The sequence below is a fragment of the Sturnus vulgaris genome, unplaced genomic scaffold (assembly GCF_052056855.1).
Source record: "Sturnus vulgaris isolate bStuVul1 unplaced genomic scaffold, bStuVul1.hap1 Scaffold_465, whole genome shotgun sequence".
Classification (NCBI taxonomy): Eukaryota; Metazoa; Chordata; class Aves; order Passeriformes; family Sturnidae; genus Sturnus; species Sturnus vulgaris.
The window spans coordinates 14,282-26,549 of NW_028276484.1; the positions used below are offsets into that span (position 1 = coordinate 14,282).

At 48.4% G+C, this 12,268-nt stretch overlaps 1 protein-coding gene across 1 annotated transcript; it reads left to right on the top strand.

The window, feature by feature from the left end:
- The first annotated feature begins 3,847 nt into the window (after positions 1-3,847).
- On the top strand, positions 3,848-6,961 carry LOC148217688 (nucleolar pre-ribosomal-associated protein 1-like). The gene is made up of 4 exons (XM_088158512.1): positions 3,848-4,216; positions 4,855-4,993; positions 5,701-5,894; positions 6,123-6,961. The coding sequence occupies exons 1-3, from the start codon at positions 4,001-4,003 to the stop codon at positions 5,832-5,834; spliced, it is 489 nt and encodes a 162-aa protein (XP_088014638.1). The 5' UTR covers positions 3,848-4,000; the 3' UTR covers positions 5,835-5,894; positions 6,123-6,961.
- Positions 6,962-12,268: the final 5,307 nt, after the last annotated feature.

A 12,268-nucleotide genomic window follows, 5' to 3' on the forward strand; every position in this document is an offset into this window, starting at 1 on the left:
TAATGCCTGCCGATCGATTAGATCGGCGATCGATTGATCGCGCCTGCCGATCGATTCGATCGGCGCTCGATTGCTAATGGCTGCCGATCGATTAGATCGGCGATCGATTGATCGCGCCTGCCGATCGATTCGATCGGCGATCGATTGATCGCGCCTGCCGATCGGTTATATCGGCGATCGATTGCTAATGCCTGCCGATCGATTCGATCGGCGATCGATTGATCGCGCCTGCCGATCGATTATATCGGCGATCGATTGCTAATGCCTGCCGATCGATTAGATCGGCGATCGATTGATCGCGCCTGCCGATCGATTCGATCGGCGATCGATTGCTAATGCCTGCCGATCGATCAGATCGGCGATCGATTGATCGCGCCTGCCGATCGATTCGATCGGCGCTCGATTGCTAATGGCTGCCGATCGATTAGATCGGCGATCGATTGATCGCGCCTGCCGATCGATTAGATCGGCGATCGATTGCTAATGCCTGCCGATCGATTCGATCGGCGATCGATTGATCGCGCCTGCCGATCGATTATATCGGCGATCGATTGATCGCGCCTGCCGATCGATTATATCGGCGATCGATTGCTAATGCCTGCCGATCGATCAGATCGGCGATCGATTGATCGCGCCTGCCGATCGATTAGATCGGCGATCGATTGCTAATGCCTGCCGATCGATTAGATCGGCGATCGATTGATCGCGCCTGCCGATCGATTAGATCGGCGATCGATTGATCGCGCCTGCCGATCGATTCGATCGGCGATCGATTGCTAATGCCTGCCGATCGATTAGATCGGCGATCGATTGCCAATGCCTGCCGATCGATTATATCGGCGATCGATTGCTAATGCCTGCCGATCGATTATATCGGCGATCGATTGCTAATGCCTGCCGATCGATTATATCGGCGATCGATTGCCAATGCCTGCCGATCGATTATATCGGCGATCGATTGATCGTGCCTGCCGATCGATTAGCTCGGCGATCGATTGCCAATGCCTGCCGATCGATTCGATCGGCGATCGATTGCCAATGCCTGCCGATCGATTAGATCGGCGGTCGATTGCCAATGCCTGCCGATCGATTGCTAATGCACACTATTTGCACACTCCTTGCACACCCTTTGCACTCATACAGAGGCAGGAGGTTTCTCAGTTCTGGTCGGGGTTTTTTGGGGCGTTCATTCCGGGGGATTTCCTCAAGGATTGGGACACTCCTTGATTCCATCCCTTGCCTGTCTCCCAAGCGCCACCCTGTGGGCAGAGCGCGGTACTGCGCGCCTGCCTCTCCCAAGATGGCGGCTCGGGTGTCGCTCCCCGACCTTCTAACTCTGGCTGCAAAAGGAGGGTGGCACAGCAAGGAGCCCGCTCGCTCTAGTGGGATGCCTGCGCACGACGCCGACACCGATCCCACGGGTGCGATTTTCGGCGGCGTTTCCAATCGTGCGGACATCTCCTTCAGCCCGCTTCGGCCCGGGGAAGAGGGGCGGGGCCGCCAGCGATGGTCCCGGCGCAGCCCGGGCAGGCTCGGGGCGGAGCCGGGGCTTGGCGAGGCGGGGCACGGAGGTCCCGGGGACGGGACCGGGCGGGGCCGGGGCGGTGCTTTAGGGGCGGTCCCCAGTGGTCCCAGGCGGCACCGGGGGCGGGGCCGGGTGATCCCGGAGCGGTACCGAGCTGTGCTGGGGACGGTGCTGCAGGGGCGGTGCCGGGCCCGCCTCAGGGTGATTGAATGCCCAGAAATCGCCTCCTCTGCCCCGTGCTCACACTGAGCTGCGGGCTGCAGCGTGCTGTCGGAGCTCCGCACACAGCACGGATTTGGGCTTCCCCTCCTCTCAAACCCTCTCCCCCTTCTTCCTCCTCCTCATCTTCCTCTTTTTCCTCTCCCTCCGCCTCGCCCCCCTCCCCGGGCCCCTGACTCCCCCCGGGATCCCCTCCTCCGGAGGCGGCCCTTCCGAACCGACCCCCCCTCCAAGCCCCGGAGCCCGAGACCATTAAGGTAAGCTTTGGAATTGAAATATCAGGATATTCGCTCTATCCCACTGGCCTGAAATTTCAGGATTGTACGATTTTTTCTTGAAGCAGTTACCTTTGCTGCAGGATTGTGTGGTCACCAGTCTCCTTTCCTGTGACTCTTGTTGAAATTTGCTGTCAGATAACCGGCTAGTAACGAAATATTTGACAGAAATCAATGCTGTGAACGGACTTCACTGCAGCAGTTGATGAAAGAGCAAAGAAAATGTCTGTCGTGTTTACGCACCCCCCCGAGGCTGAATGAATTCTGATACTGTAATAAATCAGTGCAGTTGGTGCCTGCAAAGGTCTTGACATTGATCAAGAAGATATTGCTTTGGATTTTTACTTTTTATCAGCGTTTCTTTAATCTGTACTTCAGCACTCTAGCCTTTCATAAGTCTTCTCCGGTTTCCTCTGGCCCTGCAGAGTAGTCCTCTCTGTTATTGTCTGATACCAGCTTTGATGCAAGGAGTACTTTTTGTCTTGAAAATTAGCATCCCCCTCTGCATATTTAAATTAGTTATTTGACTTTTGAGAAAAAGCTGGTCAGCTCGAAGTCCACCAGACACCAGAGGCCGCTGTTTTTAGCACCTTATTCAAAGAGGACATCCTTTAGTTACCTAAGTAGGGGTAGAGATTTACCCCTAGGAATAAGGAATAAATGCAACCAGACTGTCCTGCCAAGAAAAAAATCCAGTTACAGTGACTGAATTCGGGTTTAGTGGCCCTTGATCCTTGCAAGGGATTAAAGGCAGGTTCACTTGGTCTCCCAGCAATGAATGTCTCAACCGAAAGCTGCTCAAAATGTGCCGTTTTTCTGATGGTTTTGGATTCTTTTGCCAGGTGGGAACATGGACTGCTTGACTTGTTCCTGTGTCCACTTTCCACTTCAGTCCTTTGCATTTTCTCTGAAGGGAAAGCAGGAACAGGGAAGTTGGGGCAGTTCCGTCAGCAGAAAGGCTGCTAAGAATAGATGGTAAGGACTTACTTTTCTGCACAGTGCCATGTAACTGAAGGCTCGTTTTTGGATTTCACATTCTGTTCCTGCCTGGTTTTGTGAGAGCTGCAGGTGCATTTCTGTTTCCAGACCCTGCCAAAAATAGTCGCTTATATTATAATGAATCCTTTTTCCTTCATGTTTTCTTGCTTTAAATGAATTCCCCTGTCAGATTGATGTGAGCAGCAGTTGTTTTTAGAGCTGCTGGTGTTGTACACGGAGTAACTGTAGAACAAATGAGTTGTGATGGCTTCCTTGTATTTGATGTGTGGAGAGGAGCAAAGGCACAGATTCATCCTGTGTAATTGCAGTCGTCCAACGTAGGTGCCAGGGTCGGGAAGCTGGGCAAGGTTTCCTCTCTTGCTGGGCCTTAGGGGGAGGGAGCTGAACCCTGGTGTCACTCGGATTCCTTCCTCTTCTCCCTCCTCCTTTCTTGCTTGTAGAGCTGGAGCTCGGGGTCACCGAGTTTGGGTGCTCGCAGTCAGGGCCTGAATTTGGAGAGCAGGAAAGCGGGGGGAAGTTTCTAGGCACGTCAAAGCCTGTCTCTAGGGTGTGGGACTTGTTGGTCTTCCTCACCACCCCCAGCAACTTGCACTTCTCTCTGGACCTTGCTGTGGTCACAGCCCACTGCTCATTTATGTGACTGTTCATCCCTCTGCCTGATTGCTTTAAGTACAAGTAGCCTGATTCAGGTTTAATTTAGCAATGATTTTCCTCTGTTTCATCGGTAGTTTTCTAAAACTCCCCTACAGGCTATTTTGAAGGTGCTTTTTTCTTTTTTTTTTAACTGCCTGTAATGATAGAAAGCTGTACGGCCCTCTGAAAGCAGTATAACCTGCTTTCCAAAAATTACAGAAGTAGGATTTTTATTGTCCACTATGCAGCTGAAGTCCCCCTAGTGAGCCTCTTGAACTGAGGGTGAGGAGAGCGGCAGATACGACTCCTCATCAACCTGCTCTTCTTTTCGTTCCTAAAAGAAGGAAGCATGAAGGTAACTATAGAAAAAGATCTGCATCCCTCGGGGTTTTGTATTTTAGGTGTTTTGAGGTTTATTTACACACCTCCTCCTTTGTTTCCTGGACAGGTTTTACGTGACAGTGGAGCGTTTGAGGACACGTGGAAGGAGCTTTCAATTTGGCTGGAGCACTTGGATAATACAAAAGAAGACCAGAAGGAAGCAGTGATTCAGTTTTTGGAAAAGGTAACGGTGTTCAAATCAGCTGGATAAAAAAATGCAAAGAATAGTGTTAGTGGAAACTGGAGGTCTTGTTGCTATTGTTGAGAAACCTGTCAAAGACCAGCGAATGAATTCTGAGAAAAGCCTTGTTTGGGATTCTTTATACGGAGGTGGCATCCTTCTTGTGTTCAGTGGGAGGGCAGCCAAATGATTTGTAGGAAAATGAAATCCAAAAAGATCAGCTGTTATTACAGCATTGTCGGTGTAAGGGTAGAGTGGTGTAGGTGTGGGTAGCTTTGATCTCCTCTTTAGGTGCCAACATTATCAGAGCTCAGTAGATGGTGGTCCTTGACAAGGAAAGGTGACACTTGCTGTTTACTCTTCAGGATGTTGAATGCCCAGTGCTTTGCCTCCACTGTGGTCTGCCCAGGTACTCGGTGTGTGGTCGCAATCTAGGTGCCAAGTTGTGGTGGGTTTTTGTTTTTCCATCAGTGTGGCCTGTAGAGCAGGAACTGTAGACAGAATCCTGCAGAAGTGCTATGGAAGTTGTCCTCATAAAAGCTGCCCAGCTTTCAGCACGTGGTCGTTCTCAGTACCGTGTGGTTCCCCTGCACTTGCCAGCCAGCAGGTGCACTTACCTTTCTCCCCACCTTTGCTGACAGATCCTGCTGAAGCTGGTGGCCAACCCCTGTCCCTACACTGACAAGGCAGCAGACCTGGTTCAGGCAGCCAGCACGCTCCAGGTGGCTCTGTTTAAACAGGACTCTGATAACATCAGCATCCCCGTCTCTCACATTGATGGTATGTGGTAACCTGTCAACATCCCAACTCCATGACTTGGGGATACACTTTCTAGCCCTAATCAGCAAACTGGGGATGGATAACTCTGGCAATCCTGTTAAGTAAGGGCCCTCCAGGATTCAGCTCTCCACGTGTTCTTGGTATCAGAAGTCGAAGTGGAATTGCCAAGTTGCCGCTTTACCTCTGAAAGTAATTTCTGCCGTGGTTGTGCCACTTGAACGGTATTTGAAATCTCTCTTCATGCTCTTGCAGCAGCGTTTTTGAACTCAAATGGAAATCTAGCCCTTCTGCCTGGGACTGTTGACAGAGTCATGGAATCCCAGAGTGGTTTGGCCGGCAAGGCTCCTTAAATCTCATCCAGTTCCAGCCCTGCCATGAACAGGGACACCTTTCAGTAGCCCGGGCTGCTCCAAGCCCCAGTGTCCAGCCTGGCTTTGGACACATCCAGGGATCCAGGAGCAGCCACAGCTGCTCCGTGCTGGACAGCAGCATTGAAAGGCAGAGTGAAGGTTCAGCTGTAATTTAGGGGTTGCACTTAACGTTGTATTGTGTGACAAATGTGGCTTTCATACTTTTTTTTAATTTTTTTTTTTTTTTATTAAAAAGAATTAAAAAGATGCCTTGTATTCCTGGAGTGTTGCATTCTACGTCTGTTGTTTTTCCTGTTAGTCTGGATTCTTGCTTTGATGTTTTTCTTCACTTATTAGATGTCCTGGATATGGTGGATGTCCTGATCGAGGACAGTGATGGCTTTGATGAAGAATTTGGGTTCTCTTTAAATGAAGACGTGATCATTTCCCTTCAGTGCTGTTGTCCCTGCTGCATTAGAAGCCAGGAATGAACAAGTCCACGTGGGCCTGGATGCTGATCCCTCTTGCTGGTCCATGACAGCATGTGACAGGTGAGATTTCCAGGTGTCTGATTTAGCAGGAAACTGGTTTGTTCCTTCTTGTGAGGAGGCTCATTGGCTTTGCATGGGCAAAGCCACTCCACGTTTTCCATCTAGGAACAGGGTTGGGGAGCTGTTTGAAAACAGAGTCCCAGAGGTAAACAGCTTGGCTCAGTATTTCTGTGTGGAAATAGAAGAATATCTGTGTCTTCTGATTTTTCTCTCGTCTTTCTTCCACAGGTGTTTTTGTATTCCTGACTTGAGTTTCCATCGGGGACACGTGGCTTGGAGCTCAGGAGCCGGATCTGTTCCTTGCCCACGGCAGATTGGTCTGCACTAGTGCAGGTGACGAATTACAGGATGGCTTGGGAACTCGGAAACAAGGAGAAGCAAGTCTTATGTGTCTTTGCAAAAAGTTTTGGCTACCACAGGGCATTAATTCAGGGAGTTAAGACTTCATCTTTAACGTTCTGTGCTCTGCCAGCATCACTGCGAGCCCTGAAAGCCTCCTGAGCTGTTCTCATACAGACCTATCTTGTTTGGTCAAAAAAAAATCTTAGTTTAGTTTCGTCCAAGAAATGTTACTACTCTGTGCGAGCTCATGGGGAAGCTTTTATTTGGCATCTCTCAGTGGGACATTGAAAGTCCAACTTCCCATTTCTTGAACAGTCTGAGAGGCAGTATTACTTTCTATCATTTTTATCACAGGCATTTTAAACTTTTTGAGGAACCGGCAGGACTGTTTGTGCGGAGGCGTGCGGTTCACAGCCATCCTCTGTCCAACGTAGGATGGGAAAAAAAGGCTGGAGAGCTTCCTACAAGGGGCTGTAAGTGCAAATGACCAGGAGCCCGGGGTTTAGTCATGATGATTTAGTATTTCTTAAAAGACTCTGATTGATTTCATGATGCCAAAACCAGTATGAATAGAAGACTGAAGTCAGGAATCACGATGGTCTCCTTGGGTTTAAAAAGCTTTAATGGTGTTTCAAGACATTTGTATGAGACCTGGTTTGTTTTTTCTTACCCTTTTATTCAATCAAAAAAAAAAAAAAAAAAAAAAAGCAAGCCTTGATCCATCACTGCTGCTGTGATGTGTGACAAATGCCTGTCCTCCCTCCACGTGGAACAGGTGAGAGGTGGAACTGAAGCCCAAAGAGTTTTCTGCCCACTGATAACATGTGAGTCATATTGGGAATTCTCTGCAGAATGGCAACAGTTGTTCTTGAATTTGGCCATGAGGGGAGTGGAACATGGCAGCCCGGGTCTGAGAAGGTGCAGTGCCAGAAGGAGAAGCTTTGAAATGTTAAATCAGGATTGATTCAGGTGACTCGCGACCGCGTGCTGTGCCCAGGTCCCTGGTAGAAATACTGTGCAGGGAAAAGCCAGAGCTGCCTGTGCTATGAGCTGAATTTTTTATTGGGGGGGGGGGGGGGGGCGGTGTGTGAAATAAGAATGAGGTGCAAATGAGGGAATTGCTTGTGTGTGTGAATATTCTTGTCCTAAAGGAGCGCTGCCCGGTGCTCCTCCCTTCCTGTGCCCCTCTCCTGGTGAGCCTCTGTCCTGCTGGCCGTGCCTCTCTGTCTCCGTGCCTGTGCTGCTCCTTGCCCGTCTTTGCCCGCCCCGCACGGGCTGTGCTCGCTTCCTCTCTGGCTCCTGGGTTCCCTCTTTGTCATGGTACCCCTCAGTCCTTGCTGTGTGTTTGGCACTCTCTGTCTTTTCTCCGTCCTTCTCTGTGCCTCTGTGGTGCTCCCTGTGCCGTTGTTTCCCGTGGGATCCTTGTGTCCCGGTCACTGTCTGTCCTAGGGTGATGTTATGGTGTTTCTATCTCCAATCATGTGTCCTGATTATGTTTGGTATTATGTCCTGTGCTTCCAGGACTGACTCTGAGAGTGAAGCTTTGTTTTGTCTTGTTATCAGCCGGCTCACCTCCCCCATGGTCTATGTTTAGGAGAGGTTTTAGCTCGGTTTGCTTGCTTGCCTGCTTGCTTGCTTGCCTGCTTGCTCGCTTCTGCCTCTTTTTCTTTCCTTCGCTTTGCCCTTGCTTTTTTCTTATTAGTTAGTTCAGCTAGGCAGTCCAACTTTTTCCCTGGACTGTTTTCTCTTCCACCCCGTCCCCTCCCTCTCCTGGATACCATCTGAACCTGTTCCGGACGGGGACCTGGGAAACCCCAAGAAACACCGGGAGTCTACACTCTGTCACCTGCAGCAGCCATTCCCAAGCGCCAGAGACTGATAACTGGGCGACCACTCGCCAGAGAGACTGAACTCGTCATCCCTTCAGAACGGTGAAAGAGTTTTTTGTCAGCTGGTGTTGTCTTTTTTCCCTGTGCTGGGGAGTGTCTTGCTTGTTAAATAAAGAGGTTTTTTTCTCCCACTCTTCTCCGAGGAAAGTCTTCCCGAACCCGGTGGGGTGGGGGGGAGGAGTCGTGGGGTTTGCTGTCTGGGGGCTCCTTCTGGAGGTTTTCCCCCAAATTTGCCCAAAACCAGGACACTGTCCCTGTTCATTTTTAATCCCTCCCTCTTGTGCTGCCCATCCAGCATGCCAGGGGTTTCTTTTCGTTTTTTGGTTATTTTTCGTTTTCATTTTTCTTCTTCTTTTTTTTTTTTTTTTTTTAGGGGGGGTTCCATTTCATCGTGCACCTTGATGTTGATTTTCTTCCCTTGTCTTCTCTGCTGCCCCTCCTCCTTTCTGCCCCTTGTCCCCTGTGTCTGCAGGGCTGGGGAGGAACTTCAGCCCTTGTGGGGGTTGCCCTCCCTTTTCTGGTGTCAGCAGAGTCACTTTCTGTGGGATGGACACATGGGAGGGGTTGCAGTCAAGTGCCCTGCTGCTGTCCAGGGCAGTTGGAGTCGTTCTGTGCCTTCTTTGGGGTGAGGAAAAAAGGCTGAGGGGGGCTCCGACGTGGTTTGGGGCACCCCAAGGTCCCTGGGAGAGGGAGCCGGGCTGCGCTGGAGGAGCAGGTGAGTCGGGCATGGGGGGGGGGGTCATGGTGGGTGCCAGAACATTGAGAGGGAGGGGTGGGTGTAGAATGCATGAAAAACAGAACCTTAAAAAACAGCTAAATATAGTCTAAAAGGAATGTTTTATTGGTTTGTGTTTGGATAGAGGTAGGGTTTTTTTATAGATACTGTAAATATAAAAGATAAAGAATAAAAATATAGAAGCAAATATAAGAAACCAATATATAAATATATTACATTACATTATATTTTGTTATGAAAATAGAAATATATAAATATTTAGACTTTAAAAGGAATGTTTTATTGTTTTTTATTTGGTTAGAGGAGGGTTTTTAATAAATAATATAAATAATATAGGCAAAAATATACAAATATGCAAAAATAGATAGTGACATAAAATTATTATAACTATATATGCATATATATATGTAAGTATAAATATATAGAAATAAACATAAATATAAAATACATGTATGTAGTATGTAATATAAATAATTTATCGATTTTAATATGTTATATTAAATGGTATGTTATAATAGAATGTAAATAGCATATAGTATATTAATATACTAGTAAAAAATACGTTAAATAGTATATAAATATAGAATACACAATATAGACATATAAATCTACAGATATAAATATGAAAACTAAATAAAAAAATATATTCAAATATAATTTAAAATAATCGAGTTTTTTGTTTCTATTTGGTTAGAGGCAGAGCTTTTAAAGAAATAATATTAAAAACTATGAACCTACAAATATAGATGGATATACATAAAATAGAAATACCATTAGTAATATAAATCTATGTATATAATGAATAATAAAATAATATTGTATATATGATAAATAGAATAGCAATTAAATTGAATATATGAAATATGTCTAGATTATGACTATAAATTAAATATTAAAAAATAGATGATTTCTATATAGAAAAGGTTTTTTTTTTCATTTGGTCAGAGGCAGGGCATTTTTAGTTTGGGTCGGGGTTTTTTTGGGGCGTTCATTGAGAGGATTTTATGACGGGTGGGGACTCTGGTGCTTGGAACTCTCTCCCTTCTCTGTCTGTCCCTGACAGGGCGGCAGTGCCGGGCTGAGTTGGGCGGCAGTGCTGCCGCCGTGTGGACACGGGCGGGTACTGCACCGTGCCCCTCTCAGGATGGCGGAAGGGCCCGCGGGCCGGGACCCAGCCCTGCGGACACACTCAAGATGGCGGCCTCTCTAGGACCCCGGCGGATAGGCGTCTACATAAAACGCCTGCCCGCGCCTGCCGGCGCCCTCACGCCCGCGGCAGCGCGGACCGCGCGGCCGTTGTCGGCACACTCTGACACGTCCGGGAAAATTGGCGGCGAGCGGATCGGCGTCGGCGATGTAATCAGGCATCTTATGCCTACACACCGGGGTCCTGATTTTTTCCCGCCCTTTCTGCCGCCATTTTTGGCAGGTCAGCCGGGGTGCCGCCCGAGGCGCCATTTTGAGAGTGCGGACACACTCAAGATGGCGGCCTCTCTAGGACCCCGGCGGATAGGCGTCTACGTAAAACGCCTGCCCGCGCCCGCCGGCGCCCTCACGCCCGCGGCAGCGCGGACCGCGCGGCCGTTGTCGGCACGCTCTGACACATCCGGGAAAATTGTCGGCGAGCGGATCGGCGTCGGCGATGTAATCAGGCATCTTATGCCTACACACCGGGGTCCTGATTTTTTCCCGCCCTTTCTGCCGCCATTTTTGGCAGGTCAGCCGGGGTGCCGCCCGAGGCGCCATTTTGAGAGTCCCGACACGCTCAAGATGGCGGCCTCTCTAGGACCCCGGCGGATAGGCGTCTACGTAAAACGCCTGCCCGCGCCCGCCGGCGCCCTCACGCCCGCGGCACCGCGGACCGCGAGGCCGTTGTCGGCACGCCCTGAAACATCCGGGAAAATTGGCGGCGAGCGGATCGGTGTCGGCGACTTAATCAGGCATCTTATGCCTACACACCGGGGTCCTGATTTTTTCCCGCCCTTTCTGCCGCCATTTTTGGCAGGTCAGCCGGGGTGCCGCCCGAGCCGCCATTTTGAGAGTCCCGACACACTCAAGATGGCGGCCTCTCTAGGACCCCGGCGGATAGGCGTCTACGTAAAACGCCTGCCCGCGTTCGCCGGCATAAAAATAAATATGCATAAATATAAACATAGACATAAACATGCACAAACGTTAACCTGCATAGATAAACATAAACATAAACATAAACATAAACATAAACATAAACATAAACATAAACATGCAAAACAATAATATAAATATAAATATAAATATAAACATAATTAGAAATAAAAATACAAACATTAATAAAATCAGTGAGAAATGGGGTAAAATCAGTGAGAAATGGGGGGGAAAAGCCATGAAAAATGATGGAAAAATCAGAGAGAAATGGGGGAAAAATCGGTGAGGAATGGGGAAAAAGATCAACGAAAAATTGGGAAAAATCTGTCAGAAGTGGGGGATAAAAATCAGTGAGAAATGGGGGGAAAAGTCGGTGAGAAATGGGGAAAAAATCAGTGATTAATGGGCGGGAAAATGCATGAAAAATGGGGGGAATAATTCAGAGAGAAATGGGGGCAAATATCAGTGAGAAATGGGAGGGAAAATCAGGAAATATCCATGAAAATTGGGGGAAACATCCATGAAAAATGGCGGAAAAAATCAGTGAGAAATGGGGAAAAATGGGGAAAAAGGAGTGAGAAATGGGGGAAAAAATCAGTGAGAAATGGGGAAAAATGGGGAAAAAATCCACGAAAAATGGGTGGAAAAATCCATGAAAAATCAACGGAAAAATCAGTGAGAAATGGGGAAAACATCATGGTGAAATGGGGAAAAAATCAGAGAGAAATGGGGAAAAATCATTGAAAAATGGGGGATAAAAATCAGTGAGAAATGGGGGGAAAATGGAGAAAAACATCAGTGAGAAATGGGGAAAAAAATCTTTGATAAATTGGGGCAAAAATCATTGAGAAATGGGGAAAAAAATCAGTGAGAAATGGGGAAAATTTGGGAAAAATCCACGAAAATTGCGGGAAAAAATGCTTGAAAAAATGGGGAAAAAAATCCGAGAGAAAATCCCCGGGAATCCCCGGGAAAATCCCCGCGGAATCCCCGAGAAAATCCCCCAGGAATCCCCCAGAAAATCTCCCCGAAATCCCCGGGATCATCTCCCCGGAATCCCCGAGAAAACCCGCCCCGAATCCCCTGGAAGATTCCCCCGGAATCCCCGAGAAAATCCCTCGGAATTCCCCGGGAAAATCAACCCGGAATCCCCGAGAAAATCCCCCGGAATCCCCGGGAAAATCCCCCAGGAAAATCCCCGGGATAATCACCCCGGAATCCCCTGGAAAATCCCCTAGGAATCCCCGAGAAAATCCCCCCAGATTCCCCGGAAAATCCCCCCG